A 19,333-nucleotide genomic window follows, 5' to 3' on the forward strand; every position below is an offset into this window, starting at 1 on the left:
TCGCAATGACATATGGTGACGTGTGGAGGTGCTATAGTGCTGTCCAATTTCTTTGGGGTAAATTTTTAATCCCTTCCCCTTCACACTCTGTTTCAATAGCCAAGGAAAAGAGGAAGGGTAGGGGTAGGGGTACAAAAATAGAATTGGAATTGGGCCTACTAAATGTTTTTGGTTCATTTTCAGGACTGGTCAGGAATTTTCAGGAATGTCTTGTGACCACTGCTGTCAATGAAAGATGAGGGAGCTCTTAGTTTTCATTTAAAATACCTTAATTTGTTTATCGAAGTGAACAAAAGTCTGAAGGGATTGAAATCGCATAAGGTAATAATTAATTTACATTAATTAATTAACAGAATTTAAAAAAATTGGTGAACTAGTTCTTTAAGATCTCTTCCCCTCAGAAATGAGTTCTTTCTAAGTATACTAAAAGTTCCAGATAAGTGTGTTGAAGGAAGTTGGAGCTTAATTTTGCAGGACACCAGCCCTCCAGGATCGAGTTTGGACACCCCTGGGCTATTGTATTCAATAAATTCAAAATTCAAGATTTAAACACACAGATTTAAAAACAGGGAGCATGTTGCACATACAGTTAAAGTAATTTTAGTTATTAGCCCCACTTTGATTTTTTATTATTTTTTATTTTTGAAGTATTTCCCAAATGATGTTTAGCAGTGCAAGGAAATTTTCACAGTATGTCTGACAATATTTTTTCTTCCAGAGAAAGTCTTGTTTGTTTTATTTTTGAGCTAGAATAAAAGCAGTTTTTAATTTTTTCAAATATTTTTGGGTCAGAATTATTAGCCCCGTAAACTATGTGTTTGTTTTTTTTCGATAGTCTACAGAACAAATCATCGTTATACAACAACTTGCCTAACTACCCTATCCTGCCTAGTTAACCTAATTAACCTAGTTAAGCCTTTGAATGTCACTTTAAGCTGTATAGAAGTGTCTTGGAAAATATCTAGTAAAATATTATTTACTGTCATCAAGGCAAAGATAAAATAAACCAGTTATTAGAAATTAGTTATTAAAACTATTATGTTTAGAAATGTGTTAAAAAAAATCTTAAACAGATATTGGGGAAAAATAAACAGGGGGGCTAATAATTCTGACTTCAACTGTATAATCTTAGATTTATTCAGTTCACCTCCAGAGTGGTTATCGCTGTGGTCAAACTGTTAAAATGACTTAGAAAAAAACAGGCTACTACTCAAAATGTTAGTAGATTCCAAAAAAGGTTTTCTTTATTAGTGTCTTATACCTCACTAGAGTGGATCAAAAATACACAAATATTATGAAATATCATTGCAATTTACAGGAACAAAACTAAATGAAACAGAAGCAAAACACACTTACCCACCAAGCAATTTTGATTGTTTAAAATATGTCTAATAGATGTCTACTAGTAATCACAGACAGATTAGAAAGACTTCACGTGTAGTCATTTACTGCTATTTGATATAGTCTAGTTTTGGATTATTTACTTACAATTTCACTGACTGCCAAAATTTAAACTTGTTTTGGCAAAAAAAAATATCAATGATAGGTCATCTATTAAACATCTTTAATAAAAAAAAAACAAAAAAAATTGCAGGGTTAGTTAGAATTGCACTTATTAAAATACATAAAATATTAAATGATTGTACAAAACTATATGCCTTGTATCATTCTATGTTTGATCAAACTCTATCAAGTGCGTTGAACTTCTATGCATGTTTTGCAGCAGTGAACACTACAGACACTGTGATTCAGAACACAGAATAAACAAAGAGAAAGAGACAGAACCACTCAAACGTAAAGAACATACCCTGCTGAAGAAGACAAGCATACACTGTGTTTTGGATGCTGGGATGTCAGTATGCCACCATGCTTTCTGTACTACATTTAATCTTTCTAGATAAACAGCATGGTTATGTTTGTTAGCAAATACTGACCAGCATGGACATTCACACTGGCCCTTTTCAGCAGCGAAAATTGAGAAAGCCAAAAAGTGTAACCTTGACCGCAGGAGACTGTGATGGCCCCGTGTGATAACCCTGAGCTGTGATAACTCCCAATCTGCCCCCAAATGTGAATGAGTGTACCTGATGTTTGCCCCCCAGTCTCATGGCTAGCTCCTGTTTGGTCCTGGTATAACGGTCTCTCAGTCGCCGCACATCAGGGGAGAGCTACAGGTATCAGCACAGCAACAACACAGGCCACAGGTGAGGGTGCAATAGCATGGTAACATGGAGGAGAGGAAGGGACGAAGGAGTAAGTGGGGGAAACTAAGGGATGAAGGCAAAGCAAAATCAGAATCAACCATAAATTCATATGCAAAAGGAATGATTGGCACTGGCATGGAATCATTTTTGAGTGAAAGATGTCTGGGATAGACCGAGGAAGATGACATTTTGACGTAATGTAAACCCTCGCTAATGCTAATCTGATTCAAGCATCTCTAAATTTCCAAAACAAAGTCAGAGACTGTGACCAAAATGCAGACACAAACAACCTGAATTTGATCTGCATTTAAAGGAAGTATTCATATTGTATTCACTGCTTACTGTTTTTGTGAAATCTTGCATGTGAAATAATTTAAATTGTGCAATGAAAATAATTTAATGCTGTAAAGAAATTCTTAAAGAATATAAACAGAAAGAATTGTAACAAGCTATACTATACCATGGCATTTAGAAAATTACAGTATTCAATAATACATCCTTATTTGGTAATAAATATACATAATATTGTTATCTTGGGCACTTTTTTAATATCTAATGACGTAACACTCACTATATATTGTGGTTAAGATTCGGCAATTAACATACCAAAATTATAATATGAGATCATAGCATGCCTAATGCCATTGAAAAGGTTTTTATTTATAATTTTTTCAATTATTTTCTCTGTTCAATTAATAAAAAGACAATAAAAATGATCAATATTATTACGATTATTTTAGATTTTACTATACACTCACTCACTTATTAGGTACACCTGTCCAACTGCTCGTTAGCGCAAACTTCTAATCAGCCAATCACATGGCGGCAACTCAATGCATTGAGGCATGTAGACATGGTCAAGACGATCTGCTGTAATTTAAACTGAACATCAGAATGGGGAAGAAAGGTGATTTAAGTGACTTTGAACATGGCATGGCTGTTGATGCCAGACAGGCTGGTCTAAGTATTTCAGAAACAGCTGGTCTACTGGGATTTTCATGCACAACCATCTATAGAGTTTACAGAGAATGATCCAAAAAAAATGCAGAAGAGCATCGCTGAATGCATAACATGTCCAACCTTGAGGCAGATGGGCAACAGAAGCAGAAGACCACACCGGGTGCAACTCCTGACAAGAAACTGAGGATACAACTCACACAGGCTCACCAAAAGTAGACAGTAGGAGATTGTAAAAACCTTGCCTTGCATCAACGGTTCAGGCTGGTGCTGGTGGTGTAATGATGTGGGGGATGTTTTCTTGTCACACTTTGCCTCATTAGTACCAATTGAGCATTGTATCAACGCCACAGCCTATCTGAGTATTGTTGCTGACCATGTCCATCCCTTTATGACCACAGTGTGCCCATTTTCTGATGGCTACTCCAGCAGAATACAGTGCCATGTTATATAGTTTGAATCATCTGAGAGGTTTCTTGAACATGACAACTTGTGCACTGTACTTAAATGGCCTCCGAAGTCACCAGATCGCAATACAATAGAGCACCTTTGGGATGTGGTAAAATGGGAGATTCACATTATGGACATGCAGCCGACAAATCTGCAGCAACTGCATGATGCCATCATGTCAATATGGACCAAAATCTCTACGCAATTTTCCCAGTTCCTTGTTGAATCTATGCCACGAAGGATCAAGGCTTTTCTGAAGGCAAAAGGGGTTCCAACCCAGTACCAGTAAGGTGTACCTAATAAAGAGCATTTAAAAAGTAATTTATTCCTGTGATTTTAAAAGCTTAATTTGTTGCCATTTCTCTGGTCTCCAGTGTCAAATAATCCTTCGGAAATCATTTTAATATGCTTATTCAATGCTCAAAAACATATTTTTAATTATGTCACTGTGCAAACTGTGATGAATGTTTTTCAGGATCCTCTGATCAAACAAAAACACAAATCTTTGTAGCATCCTTTCTTAATCTACTTTTTTGTATTTTTTTTTTTAACAAACAATTTTGTAATTCATCAATTGGCTTGAATAATAATTTGGCAAACAAACTTACTGACCTTGAGCCTTTAAATGGGAAAAAATATTTCTACAGAGAGAACTAGCACAAAGGAATGCCTATTATAATTTCTTTGCATAATAAAATCCCAATTTCTTCATGCAGTTGTAGCTTGCTTGTCCTTTTGAGTTCATTTTATTCTTAACAAGTTTACAACAGGAACACCTGACACCTTTTAACCAAAAATCATTCCTCTACAATTATAAATGCACTAAATATGTTGGAGGAATAGCTGGTAAAACTGAGCTGAAATCACCGTGGTATTAGACTCAGCAATCTAATTCTTGCTTATCGGGAGTCGTCTGGCAGCAGGAATCTTACAGAGCCTAATTCAGCGGAGGTAAAGGTGAGTCTGGCCAAGGGAAATTGGTTTCTCAGGGACTGCCGCTTGGGCAAAGTGTTTTCCATACCAGTGTGACCTCATGAACGTGTAAGGGCAGATAAAGCAGTGCACACTGAATTCAAATTTGCAGCAATATAGAGCAGTGGAAAAGTGTGTCAGTTACGGCTGGCGTTAGTAGCGATTCAGTAAGTGCTGGTCAACACTGCCCTCTTGTGCTGATGAAGCGCACAGCAAGCCTCCGCAGACCATCAAAGCAGCACAAATAAATCATCAAAACACATAACCATCAATCAGCTTGCAACCTTGGAGGGTTTAAATCTTTTTAAGGACCATTGTGGTTTATCATGATGAGGAATGTGGAAATGTGTGTGAAGATAAATCAGATGTTTGGCAAGATGTAATTATTGCAGTTGTGGGGAGTCTTGTATTAACATAAACACACACACACGCACCTTGCTGCGGGTTGGCGGCCTCTCAGAGTCAGACTGCTCATCATAGCTTTCAAACTCACTTGAGCTCCAGCCATTATTGGGCCCTTGCAAGCCCTCCTCTTTCTGAACGTCTTCATAGATCAAGTCAGCTGACAAACAGAAATACAGGTTTGAGTACAGTCTTTTATACTGTGGTAGGGATTTTGACAATGACAAGATGGTACAAAGAAACATGTTATATACTGTAACTTTACACACACTGTACAGTAGATGGGCAGTGTTGGGGGTAATGCATTACTTTTCAAAGAAATTAGCAAAGTAATGCATTACTTTTAAAAATTATGTAATAATATTTGAGTTACTTTTTTAAAAAAATGTAATGCGAGTTACTTTTTAGTTTAATTAATTTGCTTTTAGAAAATACTGTAAATTGCTAAGTTAAAATTCACTTTGAATCCAGCACTCGATGAGAGAATTTTCTCCATGCAAAAACAAACCGAAACCAAGATGGCAGAGCCTTACATTTCTGCACTGGAAGCATTCTCGTTATTCTCGGTACATATTAAACAAAATTACAGCATTTAAATTTAAACATTTAATTTAATTAATCTAGCTTAACAATATAAAAAACAAATAAAATGTTAAATTCAATTTGAAACTATCCCCATCATTTTCCCTCTCTTTTTTAATAAAGTTTAAACACTGTGTTGTTCATTGCACCTTGTCTATTTAAAAAATGGAGTAACAAAAATACAAAAAAAAAAGTAACACAAAAGTAACACATTACTTTCTATCAAAAGTAACTAATGCAACTTTTTTGCGGAGTAATTCAATATTGCAATGAATTACTTTAAAATGTAACTTTCTCCAACATTGTAGATGGGTGTTTTGTCTACTAAATGGGTGTTCTGAACATAAATTATATTTCTATAACCATATATTTGTTTACAAGAGGGTTGTTAAGTCATTTTATTACTCAAAATAAAATGTTTTTACATTAACCTGACCTACTAAACTAGAACAACTCTTGTAGGCTGCACAGTGGGACAATGAGCAAGAATGTCTCAGGTTCGAGCCTCGGCTGGGTCAGTGGTGTTTTTGTGTGGAGTTTGCATGTTCTCCCCATGTTCCCGTTTATTTTCCTCCGGGTGCTCCGGTTTCCCAAGACATGTGCTTTAAGTGAATCGAGTAAGCTAAAATTGTCCAAAGTGTATGTGTGTGAATGAGTGTTTATGGGTGTTTCCCAGCGATTGGTTGCTGCTGGAAGACCATCAACTGCTTGAAACATATGCTGGATAAGTTGGCGGTTCATTCCGCTGTGGCCACCCCAGATTAATAAAGGATAAAGGGACTAAGCCGAAAAGGAAATGAATGAATGAAGACTCTGGTAAACAAATATAATTATGATGAAATAAGCATGATTTATAGAATTCCACATTAATACCACCATTAGGTTAAAAACTATATAAAAACAAGCATATCTTCCAGGGTAGGCTATGAACACTAAACTCTCTGCAACACTCTGCAATCAAACATATTCCACTCTAGAAGATGTCTATACTGTACACTGAATGACAGACACAAACACACACTGACCTTCTCCTGAAGACAGATCTTCGCTGGGAACATCATCATAGATCACCTCCGGACCAGCCGTCTGGTGTTCTGATTCTGCAGACACATTTCCTGGAGAAAAAATAAATAAATAAATAAATATATATATATATATATATATATATATATATATATATATATATATATATATATATATATATATATATATATATATATATATATATATATATATATATATATATATATATATATATATATATATATATATATATATATATATATATATATATATATATATATATATGTTTAAAGAAATGCAAATTTAATGATTGTGAGAATAGTTTGTGGTGTAAAAGCAACAAAAAAAGGTTTATTATTTTTTGTGGATTCTCTCTTGACAGAAAAAAGAGAGCAGAGCATAAACAGCAAAATTGCTGGATTTCAGGTACTTTCTTTTCATTTATTGATATGAGAGCTGCTTCCCCCAAGATGTAGCAATAATCTAAATCAACACCTTTTCGTGCTAAAGTTACTAAACAAGATTAATTTATACATTATATACAAAATACATATAATTTATACAAAATACATTATAGATGGCTTTTAGCACATGTATTTTGTGGTGAAACACAAACCTTGTAAAACTAACCTTTCTAACTTTGACTAATGATTCATTCATTCATTCATTTTCTTGGAAGCTTAGTCCCTTTATTAATCCGGGGTCACCACAGCGGAATGAACCGCCAACTTATCCAGCAAGTTTTTATCCACAGCGGATGCCCTACCAGCCAAAACCCATCTCTGGAAAACATCCACACACACATACATTACGGACAATTTAGCCTACCCAATACACCTGTACCACATGTCTTTGGACAGTGGGGGAAACCGGAGCACCTGGAGGAAACCCAAGCGAATGCAAGGAGAACATGCAGACTCCACACAGAAAAGCCAACTAAGCCGAGGCTCCAACCAGCGACCCAGTGACCTTCTTGCTGTGAGGCAACAGCACTACCTACTGCGCCACTGCTTCGCCCCACTAATGATTCAGTCATTGTTAATTCAAACAGTCCAACGGAGCAAAATTTGGCAGATTGTTACAAATAATTTCTTTTGAAAGATGACTTGTACAGAATGATTTCTTCCTAAATTGATCCAACGCAGGGGTGCCAAACTCGGTCCTGGAGGGCTGGTGTCCTGCAAGTTTAGTTCCAGCCCCAATCAGAGACACCTGGGCTAGCTAATCAAGCTCTAAAGCTGCAGTCATACTGGAATTTTCTTCCCATATAAAGTACTTTGATTTATAGACATGCAAATGCGTCAAGTTCACTATGTTGCAAGTTCAAGCTTGGTAAACTCTGACCTGCGAAATTGCATCACTTGACTGTGACACCAATCAAGGATCAAAACATGACCTCTCTGGACAGAAATTTGAAATATAGAGCAATCACTCGCTTTTTTAAATGTCTAATCATCTTGTTTAATCTCACCCCTTTAATCCCACCCCTTAATCTTGAAAACTTGCATTTCCATTCTTGCAAAACTTGCATTCGCATGCGTATAAATAGAGGTCTATGGGAAGAAAAGTCCAACGTGACCGCAGCTTTACAAGGCTTTCTAGAAACATTTGTGCTGGTGTGTTGAGGCAAGTTGGAGCTAAATTCTGCAGGACACTGGACCTCCAGGACCATATTTGGGCACCCCTGACCTAAAGCATTTTAAACAAAGTTAAATGGGAAGAGCAGTCACGGATAACAGTATAACGGCTCTAATACACCTCAAAGGAAGTGTCTGACAATCTATTAAAATTTTACAAAACAAAACGATTACCTTTGCAATTAGACAGAAGTCCAGAATGGAAAAAAAATATTATGTTCTCACACCGCAATCTCTGATGCTCAGGAGTTTAGTAGTTTACCACAATAAAAAATAAATGCTTTGAGATGTGCTTTCAGAAATCTTTATGATCACTTAAACTGCTTTCTTGATGAAAAGAATATAATAAAAGAGATTATGTAATCTACCTTCATAGCATTTCAGATTTTGCCACTGTTTTATACCCGTTTAGCTGATAAAAAAAATAACTGCAGCAAACAATGGTGCTTACATTATCCACTTAAAACATAGGAAATGTTAAATAACAATTATGTCAATTACTCACAAACCTTAAAACAAATGAAAGGGCATTGATTGTAAAGCTGCGGTCACATTAGAGTTTGAGCATGTGATATTCTGTCGTGCGACGCTGCAAAAAAAGGCGGGATTATACAAGATTATTAGACATTTAAAAAATTAATGGAGCGATTGCTCCATGTTTTAAATTTCTGTCCAGAGATGTTACGTTTTGAACCTCGATTGGTCTCACGCAGTTAAGTGATGCGATTTCGCAGGTCAGAGTTCACCAAGCTTGCACTTTGCACCGCAGCAACCTGCGAAACTTGACGCATGACCCTGTGTTTCTGGTCTGACGCATTCGCGCGCGTATGAATGGAAGTCTATGGAAGGAAAAGCCCAGTGTGACCGCAGCTTAAGTGCGTGTAAAATTCTGTTGTACAGCGCTGCGAGAAGGGGCGGGAATAAAAAGGATTATTAGACATTTAAAAAAGCAAGCGATTGCTCCATATTATAAATTTAGTTTTTTAAAGTTTTGACTCTCGGTTGGTCTCATGCAGTCAAGTGATGCAATTCTGCAGGTCAAAGTTCAGCAAGCTTGAACTTTGCAACGCAGTGAACTGCGGAACTTGACGCACAAAGTTGCGTTTCCGGTCTGTTGCATTCATGTGACCGCAACTTAACTCCAAAAGTGCATTCTACTGTATATGAAAAGCATACTGAATTTACTAGACTAGATGTTTTCCATGTTTAAACATGACCCTATACATGCCATTGAAAACAAAGTGGACACAAATCTATCCATCCACAAATTTCCGTCCATCCATCTGTCCATTTATCAAGTAAACAAAAATGTTTTAAATTTCTAATAGCTTTTAATCTTTACCTAAACTTTTTTTTTCTAAAAAAATAAACCACATTTTCCATTGTTCACACATTGATCTAAACAATGCTCACTGAGCCACTGAACTATATAATAACATGATAGCATTTATGCAGCTGGCCACAAGAAGACCTTTCAGTTTCTAGACACTTGTAAAATTGATGTGGACTTAATGTTTTCCTGATCACATTTTTTAACCATGTAAATTCATTTACTGCAATCAGTCCTCAAAAATTCCGTCTCATGAAGTTTTAAGGAAAGTCTGTATATGCTCACTTTTGTTGTATATGTTCTTTTAATGTTTAAAATAATGATAAAAGGTGATTACAGAACCACAGATGAATAGCCATACTGTCACTGCATTATCCTGAATGTGGTTGAATATAAAATAAATATAAAATATTGCCTAACATAATTGAACAATACTAATTGGAATATTGAAACAATAATAAACAGAGGATTGTTTTACAAACTAGTTTTCTGATATTATCTAATATCCATTCAAACTAAAATGTGCAGTTTGATTACTGTTCATTTGATTACTAGTGGTGTCCATTTTAAAACAAATTTGAGGTTTTTTCTCTTACCTTCAGCATTTTGTGATGGGCTGTGTCTGAAATCCTCTGTCCCTGCGTTTGTTTTAATAGTGCATGTATCTCTCTGGATCTTCACCACAGTGCAAGTGTGGTCTTCCTCTTCATTTAAATCCTCTGGTGCTGTAGAGTCTGTTGAAGCTTGATCTCTGGAACATTCCCCAAATATACAGCCATATTACAACTAATTTCTAGGATATAACCGTACTGAGATCAGTTCAAAACTAATACTAGATGGTGGGTGTAGGAGAGAAGGGGAAGAGTTCAGATGCCATCAGCCCCACATAGTCAGCATCACAAAAAGCACTTGTGTTTTCACTTGTGTGCCACAGTGTTTTGTGTAGAGAAAATGGAAATGAGATGGAAATTTTGCTTTTACGGTGTACAGTATGTATGAATGTAGATGGTAATGTGTCCAGTCTTATGTAAGTTATTTAATCTTCACTTAATACCTTCTACTTAATAAAAAAGATGATAAACATATTTTATTGCATGGTGTTATCATGCTTCAAAATGTTACAGTCCTTCAGAATTGCATTTCATTTAGCATTAAATATCTCCCTTTATGTGGATTTGTATTATATTAATATGCTTAAATGTAATCGGTTATGAAAGTCATTAGAGTGCTAAATGGGAAAAGTGAGAAGTTGTTGTAAGCTCTAAAGTTAGCTTGTAGTTCAAAATGGCTCCACATATTGATTGAAAAAAAAGTATTAAATTGAAGAGGTTTTTTTTTCAGAACTTTCACCGAATGCAGGAATGATAGAAGAGATTTTCTCAAGACACAAAACAACTCCTGACATACCGTGAAAATAATGCGCACCGCCTCACAATAGACACCTGAAACTAATAATGATCCACTAGAGGTTCCTGTGACAACTGATTGGTCTGAGGCAATAATCTGGCAAGCTGATTGGTTGTTGCAGCCACTATAAAAAGACCAACTCAGCAACATTATCACATGATGTGTTGAAAGCTTCTCTTTTCATGGTGTAGTTTTGTTGCTGAGAGCAGTGGAAGACTTATGGGTGCTGCAACAATGTGGATTTTAAGGTATGTTTTGTATGTTATTGTTTAAAGTATTTTTTTCACTCACTAAAAGTTGCCTTTTTTTCTTTGTAGTTCTTTAGCAGTGCTTATAGCCCTTGGTGCAAGTGATGTCACATCTGGTAAGGTGTTCCTTTTTTTTTTTTAATTTTTATTATTAAATCCAGCATTTGATGACTGAATTCTGTATCTCTTTAGTTATTGCAAGTAGCCCTGGAAGCATGGGCAGCTATACTGGGTATAGTGCTGCAGTAAAAGGTGGCTATGATATCGGAAGCTACAGTTCTCTGGCTGGCTCTTCAGGTGTTTCCATCACAAGTGAAAAACCAAGCTCAGATTCTTCCACTAGAAGCCAACTTCAAGGATCTGGTGTTGTAGCTGGAAGTGGTAGTCTTGTTTATGGTACAGTGGGAAATAAAGCAAGTCTGGCCGTGTCTGAGTATGATGTGAGCCAATCAACTGATGTCCAAGGATCTGAAGTCATCAGCTCTTCTGTCTTGATGCCACTGCAGCAAAGCAGTTACTCTGTTCCTAAGCCTGTGCTCTTAACTTCCCAAGTGCAGACTGGCCCCCAGTCCAGCAGTCAGCAACCAGCAAGTTCTGGAACCATGGCCCAGTCTGTCTCTCTCCAGTTGTCCCAGACCAGCGGCCATCAACTTCAACAACCTGGCTTCCAGTCTGCAGTGCATGCCAATAGACTGCCCCACAAGTCTGGTTCTAATACTGTTTTTGGTACAAGGCCAGTTCAAAATCCAGTATTCAATTCAAAGCCTCTTACTCCTAAAAAGGAGTCTGCACCAATATTACTATATGGCAGCATGCCAAGCAGCCTAGCTATGGCTAACTATGAACTTGTCAGCCAGTCCAGTGGCCAGACTGCAAGTCAGCCAAGCGGCATGCAGCCTCCCCATTATGACATCTCCGTTGTCCAGCCCAGCAGTCAGCTGATTCAACAGGAAGTCGATGCCACTGTAGAACAGGCCACCAGTCAACAGCTAGTTCAGACAAGCCAATCCATTTCCCAGTCAAATGACCAGAAACCACTACATGGTAGTTATGTCTTGACTGCACAGCCCAGCGGCCTGACTCTTCTCAAGCCCCACAAAGGTAGACCTCAGTTTGGGTCCAAGCCTCTATCCAGTACCAGTCCTGTCTATAAACCAAGCTCAAGTCTTGTAGCTCAGTCCACTAGCCAAATGCCAGTACAAACCACCTACCAGTCTGTGCCCCAACATGGTCTACAACTGCCAGTACAAGCCATCTACCAATCAGAGGCCCAGTCTGCTTCCCAAAAGCCAGGACAATCCAGCTACCTAACTGTGCCCCAAATTGTTGTTCAACCAGCACAAATCGGCTACCAGTCTGCAAGCCAGGCCAGTGTGCCACTACCAGTGCAGCCCGGCTCACAGTGGGTGGCACAGCTAGGTCTTCAACAGCCAGCGCATGTTGACTTCTCTGTATCCCTACCTATCAGCCAGCAAGCAGGACACTCCACCCATGAGTATGTTGTTGAGCAGAGTGGACAATCGCATTTCAAGCCGGTGCATTCCCATAGGGTTCACCAGATTGGCTCCAGTCTTTATTCATGTCAAGAGTTACCTCAGCATGGTTACCAGAGGAGATTTCAGTCTCCAGCTGTAACTTCGCACACCAAGCCTGTTGTACAGTCCGGCAACCAGACCCCTACAAAGTCTAAGCATCCCAAACCCCACACATCTACACTCCAATCCATTTTATCACCAGCTCATCCTAGCCATCAGTCTCTATCTCTGCCTGTCTACTCTCAAGCTTTGCCAGTGGAACCCATGTACCAGCCTGTGGCACAATCAGGCTCTGAGACTGTCTCTCTTGCTGAATACCAGATATCCCCTGTTCCAGGACAGATTGTTTCCCAGCCTCAAATGCTGCCCAGTAGTCTGTCTCTCACTCAGTCCAGCCCTTCCTCAGGCATGCCATTGCAGTCCAGCTTCCAGCCTCTGGTACAATCAAGTTTTGAGACTGTCCTACCATCTGGATTTCAGACCTCTTCTGTTGTTGTGCCATCAAGTGTCCAGTCTACAAGTACCCAAGCCTTGAGTGGTCCGGTTGTTTCAAACCATGGGTCTGTGTTTCAGTCAGTGCAACCTGAACTTGCAATTCCACTACAGGTGAATTATCAGTCTGTCACAAGTCAAAATGCCCCTGGACCTGCTCCAAACAGTAAGCATCCATCCCAGAAGCTTTTCAAGCTGTTGCAACAAGTGAAGTCCTAGGTACTTGTGTTTTTTAGTCACCAAATTATGTTTTGCTTATGTCAATAAAATATATGATTGAAGTATCTGTGTGTGGACCTTAGTTTTATAACTTACCTTTTACTGTCTGTTGCATCTGCAATAAATAAAAAAAAAAAAAAAAACTTAGCAAACTTAAGCCACAGCTTTTACATTTAATACTTGGACTTATTTTTGAACTTACTGTTAATAGTTGAGCACTCCACAGGGTAACTTGTCATTGTGGCTTGGGATGAATAATCTGCCTGCTTATCTGGAGTTGATTCTAAGTCACTTGAGCAGGTCCAGACTGTACAAGTGCTGGTCTCATCTCCAGCGTCAGTCTTGCTGATTTCATCTTTGCATCTGGATTTCTCTCTCTGCTCTTTATCCTCCACTTTCTCCCCCAGCTGCTGATGAGATGAAGCTGTGGACATGGATTCTGTAAGACAAAGTAAACATTACACTATGCTCCAATTTTAAAGGCAGCCTCTCATTGAGAAATGTATCCCTTGAAAGTGATACTAGCTCAAAAGCAAATATGTAAACTTATGACGGCTAACTAATTTTGGAAAAGGGGAATGCCAAAAATATATAAATTAAAACTGTTATAAACTTACAAAGGTGGTTACTTCTGACAATGCTTTTCAAGTTATTCTGAAGCACTTGGGTATTGCTATTGAGAGTGGTGTTACTCTAAATTGATTCATTATGGATGTCACAATTTGCGTAAGCAGTGATTGATTGAAAAGTTTTTAAGATGCGTGCATAAGAAAAGATTCAATTAATCTCTGTTAATAACCACAGCAGCGGTTTCTTCAGGTTTCTGTTTATTTGCAGTTAAAGTTTTCATATCAATAGGACTATTATGTTGGTTCATAAAGGCTATAAATGTAAAGAAAAGGGTAATCAAAAATGTAATTATTATAGCCTGCCTTGGAATTTGTTGATACTTGGAGGTTCTAATCTTACAGCACCACATATGGTTTATTAATCCTTTATCACTGAAGACAAAAGTTTCATTTAAGGAGTTGCATCATTCATTAAAAACTTAACTTAATGTTAAAGAGTTCGCTATTGTTTCTTTGCTGGCACATTCTATACAGTGACATCTCTGCTGATATTATATAATGAGGTTTTATTTGCAAAATACAAATGATACCGCAACCAAACTTACAATGCAGACTTTCAATAATCTAATAATTTTTTTGTCTTACTTTTTTGTCTGCCGTTGAAAATTACAAGCTTAAAAGACTAACATATTTGGTTTACATAAAACCTTTTTTCAGTATATATGCAATGCTTAAAAACTATCCACAACAATGTTATTTCTTTAATGAAAATATTTTTAGAGCATTATGTCGGTATATCACAATGTTTTTATTTTGTTTATTCTTTCTGATTAAAAAAAAATGTGTGATTTTTGTTAGTGTGAAACATTATCTAGGTTGTTAAGTTACTTTTCTAGTAACTTGATTAACAATTTGTAGATGTAGTGCATATGAACGATGACAAGATAGATCCGTGTTTGGTACACAGATTTTTATTTATTTATTTTTTTTGAGAGTGTGTTGTTTTTTAACATTATACTTTTGAGGCTTTGTTGTGCTGAATAAACTTCCAGTTGGTAAACACTAAAATATATCTTGTGGACTTTTTCAGAACGATGTTTTACTGGTCACACTTTTTTCACAGGATTTACTTTATTGCAAGCAATCTTCAAAAACAAGGACAATATTGTCCTATTAAGTCTTAAGGCAAGTCTGTATATGCTAACGTTTCAGTTTTTTTCAGGTTAGAGATAATGATATAAGACAACAAAAGAATCACAAAGATAAATAGTTTAAATGTATCTGCTTCATGCTGAATATGCTAAAATAAAACATAGCATAAAATATATATTCTTTAATCTGTCTGAAATTATCTAATATCTATTCAAACTAAAATGTATGGTTTAATTACTATTAATATAAATGTACCGTGGGGTCAGTTTTCTAACACATTTGATGTTTTGTCTCTTATAAGTTTAAATATATTTGTGTAAATGCTGCTTTTTTTACTGACATATTGTGAGATTAACACCTGACAATAGACAGCTGAAACTAATAATGATCCATTAGTGATTCATGATTGTAATTGGTAGTTGTAGACACTATAGAAAGGCCAGATCAGAAGCAGCATCTCATGCTGTGTTGAAATATTTTCTTTTTATTTTACTGTTTTATTCCTTGAAACTAGTAGATGGTTGGATTACTTGAAGAACAACAACAACAACAACAACAACAACAACAACAACAACAACAACAACAATGTGGATTTTAAAGTGTGTTGTTTTAAGGTGTTTTTTTCTTCTTTATTTGTAGTGTAGTCTAACACTTATTAAATGGCTGTTGTTCTTTTGCAGTTATTGTTTTGCAGTACTTTTAGCCCTTGGTGCATGTGATGTTGCAACTGGTAGGTGGATTTTTGTTGTTTTTATATACTAACTTCTAATCAAACAATTTAACTGAATTGTTAACTGTGGTTTTTTTTTTAAATATTATTATTATTTTTTTCCCCCATGATTTAGTTTATGCATTTAGCCCTGGTAACATGGGAGCACATCCTGGACCTAATAATCCCAGCAAGAACACAATTTACAGTGCTGCAGTTAAAGGGGGCTATGACGTCGGAAGCTATAGTTCTCAGGCTGGCTCTTCAGGCATTCTCATGACTGTTGAAAAAACAGGCTCTGATTCGTCAAGTAGAAGCCAACTTCAGGATTCTGATGTTGATTCAGTTGGAAGTGGTAGTCTTGCTTATGGTACTGTAGGAAATGCAGTGGAAATTGGCATGTCTGGGTATGATGCAAGTGCATCCACTGATGTCCAAGGATCTGAAGTCATCAGTTCTTCCTCTGTCTTAATGCCATTACAGCAAAGCAGTTATTCTTCTAACCCTGTGCTGCTAACTGTCGAAGTGCAGACTGGCCCCCAATCCAACAGTCAACAACCAGCAAGCTCTGGAAACATGGCCCAGTCTAGCCGTCTGCAGTTAACCCAGTCCAGTGACCAACAGCTACCACAGCCAAGCTCGCAGTCTGCAGTGCATGCCAGTAGACTGCCCCATAAGCCTCATAAACCCCACCAATCTGGTTCCAGACCAGTTCAAAATCCAATATTAAATTCTTCAATGCCTCTGAAACCTAAAAAGGAGTCTGCATCACACCCTAGCTTACAAATATTACAATATGGCAATGTGCCAAGCAGCCTAGCCGTAGCTAGCTATGAACTTGTCAGCCAGTCCAGTGGGCAGGCTGTAACTCAACCAAGTGACATGCAGACTCCACATATCATTGACTTCTCTGCAGTCCAACCCAGTAGCCAGGTAGTTCAACAGGCAGTTGACACCTCTGTGGCCCAGGCTTCCAGCCAGCAGCTTGTTCAGTCAAGTCAATCTGTTTCCCAGTCAAATGATCAGCAATCATTACATGGTAGTTATGTCTTTATGGCTCAGCCCAGTGGCCTGACTTTTCTCAAGCCCCACAAAAGTAGACCTCAGTTTGGGTCCAAACCTCCATCCAGTACGAGTCTCCATACACCAAGTCTTAATTTTGTAGCTCAGTCCACTAGCCAAATACCAGTTCAAACCAGCAACCAGTTTAGGCCGCAACCTGCTCTACAATTGCCAGTGCAAGCCAGCTACCAATCAGAGGCCCAGTCTGCTTTCCAAATGCCAGGACAAACCGGCTACCTGTCAGTGCCCCAAATTGTAAAACCAGCACAATTCAGCTACCAGTCTGCAAGCCAAGCACTTGTATCAAAACCAGTACACCCCATCTACCAGTCTGTAGCCCAACCGACTGCTCCACAAGTCGGCTATCAATCTGTGTCACAGTCAAATGGAAAGCAACTTGTACAGGCCAGCTACCAATTAGAAGCCCAGCCAGAAACTATCAGCTACCGGTTTGTGGCTGAGCCCAGTGTCCAACAGCCAGCAGAGGTCAGCTTTTCTATTGCACCACCCGCTCCACAACCAGTACAACCCAACTACCAGTGGGTGGCACAGCTAGGTCTCCAGCAGCCAGCACATGTCGGCTTTTTTGTAGCCCAACCAATCAGCCAGCAAGCAGGACAGTCCACCTATGAGTATGTGGTCGAACGGAGTGGGCAACCCCTTTTCAAGCCAGCGCATTCCCATGGGCTTCACCAGACTGGCTCCAAGCTTTATTCATGCCAAGAGTTACCTCAGCACGGTTACCAGAGGAGGTTTCAGTCTCCATCCAGTTTTCTAGCCTTAGATCGGCATACAAAGCCTGTTGTGCAGTCCAGCAACCAGACACCTGCAAAGCCTAACCATCACAGACCCCACACATCTACACTCCAATCTATTTTAACACCAGCTCATTTGCTTTCTAGCCATCAGTCTCTATCTCGGCCTGTCTACATGCCTCAAGCTTTGGTAGTGAAACCAGTCTACACACCTCAAGCTTTGCCAGTGGAACCCATGTACCAGCCTGTGGCACAATCAAGCTCAGAATCTGTCTCTTTTGCTGAATACCAGATATCCCCTGTTCCAGGACAGATTGTTTCCCAGCCTCAAATGCAGCCTGGTAGTCTGTCTCTCACTCAGTCCAGCTCTTCTTCAGGCATGCCATTGCAGTCCAGCTTCCAGCCTCCTGTACAATCAAGTTATGAGACTGTCTTACAGCCTGGATTTCAAACTACTTCAGAGCTTGTGCCATCAAGTCACCAGTCTACAAGTTCCCAAGCCTTGAGTGGTCCAGAAGTTTCAAACCATGAGTCTGTGTTTCAGCCAGTGCAACCTGAATTTGCAATTCCACAACAGGTTGAAAACAAGTTGGTTACAGGTCAAAATAATCCTGGACCTGCTCAAAATGGGCATTCATCGCAGAAGTTGTTCAGGCTGTTGCAACAAGTGAAGTCTTAGGTGTTTGCTGTTTCCTGAGTTTGCTTTCTGACTTCCAATAAAATGTTTAAAAAGTACCTGTGTGGAATTAGTTTTGTAATTTGACATTTTTTTTATTTGTTTGCAAAAAAATGGGAAGGTAGGAATTTTAAAGGTGTATATGCATTGCACTTCCATAACCTAATATTAGTGGTGTAATTCAAGTTGTCAGTTTTTGGATTTTCAAACCTGTAGGAAGTGTGCTATACACTAAAACAGAAGTGTTTAAAGGGTTTACTAATATACTATAGTGTCAGCTTTTTGTAGCTTACCTTCAATATTTTGTGCTGGCTTGTGTCTGATATCCTCTTCCCCTGCATTTGTTTTAATAGTGCATGTATCTCTCTGTGTCTTCACTACAGTACAAGTGTGGTCTTCCTCTAAGTCCTCTGGTGCTGTAGAGTCTGAAGCTTGATCTCTGGAACATTCCCCAAATGTAGACCCATATTATTCCTGACCTCTTGTAAATGACTGTACTTGGATGAGTTCAGAATTATTACCAAGATATTAAAATGGATAAAAGGGATGAGTTTATGTGCTGTCAACCTCAAATAGCTCATGCTTTTGGTCTGAGTGTCTGTATAAGAGAAACTATAATTGGCTTATTGGTGCATGTAAATCATAAATGTCTAGTCTGAGTTATTTAACCTTAACTGAACTTCATTACAATGAAAAATGTTACACAGCTGGCCAGCAAGCAAATTAGTATTGTTACTGTATATCCACACAAAAGGAAGCCTATATTTTAAAAAGAAAATATGGTAAAACTCTCTCTCATGAGTGTTGTCATGCCTCAGCTTAAAGTCAATTTTTTCTTAAAGTCAATTTTATTTGAGCAGTGAATCTTTACAGTCAATTACAGATTTGAAAAGTATTAAGAATCATTGCTTCTAGTGGCAAATTATTCCATGCTTATCAATTCACAGGGCTT

At 38.1% G+C, this 19,333-nt stretch overlaps 3 protein-coding genes across 5 annotated transcripts in view; 2 read left to right on the plus strand and 1 right to left on the minus strand.

The window, feature by feature from the left end:
* Positions 1-19,333, minus strand: part of arhgef10la (Rho guanine nucleotide exchange factor 10 like a) — a 236,506-nt gene that overhangs the window by 199,482 nt on the left and 17,691 nt on the right. Inside the window, exons 3-8 of one of the 2 annotated variants that reach the window (XM_087273828.1) lie at positions 13,661-13,897; positions 13,555-13,573; positions 10,154-10,308; positions 6,593-6,682; positions 5,018-5,145; positions 2,085-2,168 (exon numbers count right to left, since the gene is read on the minus strand). In XM_087273828.1, the coding sequence (XP_087129954.1) occupies positions 2,085-2,168; positions 5,018-5,145; positions 6,593-6,682; positions 10,154-10,308; positions 13,555-13,573; positions 13,661-13,897 (713 nt within the window). The remainder of the gene's footprint in view (positions 1-2,084; positions 2,169-5,017; positions 5,146-6,592; positions 6,683-10,153; positions 10,309-13,554; positions 13,574-13,660; positions 13,898-19,333) is intronic. The other variant, XM_087273829.1, reaches the window with a different exon arrangement.
* Positions 11,121-13,523, plus strand: wu:fi42e03. Its single transcript, XM_087273832.1, has 3 exons — positions 11,121-11,212; positions 11,282-11,328; positions 11,405-13,523. The coding sequence occupies exons 1-3, from the start codon at positions 11,184-11,186 to the stop codon at positions 13,456-13,458; spliced, it is 2,130 nt and encodes a 709-aa protein (XP_087129958.1). The 5' UTR covers positions 11,121-11,183; the 3' UTR covers positions 13,459-13,523.
* On the plus strand, positions 15,640-18,440 carry LOC137496708 (uncharacterized). Of its 2 annotated transcripts, none has more exons than XM_087273831.1 (3): positions 15,640-15,778; positions 15,860-15,913; positions 16,025-18,440. In XM_087273831.1, exons 2-3 carry the CDS (start codon positions 15,898-15,900, stop codon positions 18,382-18,384), a joined length of 2,376 nt encoding a protein of 791 aa, XP_087129957.1. In that variant the 5' UTR covers positions 15,640-15,778; positions 15,860-15,897; the 3' UTR covers positions 18,385-18,440. The 2 variants fall into 2 exon arrangements, with proteins under 2 accessions (XP_087129957.1, XP_087129956.1); XM_087273830.1 differs by having other exon boundaries at positions 15,860-15,909.

The sequence above is a fragment of the Danio rerio genome, chromosome 11 (assembly GCF_052040795.2).
Source record: "Danio rerio strain M-AB ecotype USA chromosome 11, GRCz13ab, whole genome shotgun sequence".
Classification (NCBI taxonomy): Eukaryota; Metazoa; Chordata; class Actinopteri; order Cypriniformes; family Danionidae; genus Danio; species Danio rerio.

What these genes read in the sequence shown, in the direction of transcription:
- wu:fi42e03 (XM_087273832.1), top strand. Translation starts at nt 11,184, where the DNA reads ATGGGTGCTGCAACAATGTGGATTTTAAG. An exon ending in GCAACAATGTGGATTTTAAG is followed by an intron (nt 11,213 to 11,281) that starts GTATGTTTTGTA and finishes TTTTCTTTGTAG; the next exon opens with TTCTTTAGCAGTGCTTATAG. An exon ending in TGCAAGTGATGTCACATCTG is followed by an intron (nt 11,329 to 11,404) that starts GTAAGGTGTTCC and finishes GTATCTCTTTAG; the next exon opens with TTATTGCAAGTAGCCCTGGA.
- LOC137496708 (XM_087273830.1), top strand. An exon ending in TGCATGTGATGTTGCAACTG is followed by an intron (nt 15,910 to 16,024) that starts GTAGGTGGATTT and finishes CCCATGATTTAG; the next exon opens with TTTATGCATTTAGCCCTGGT.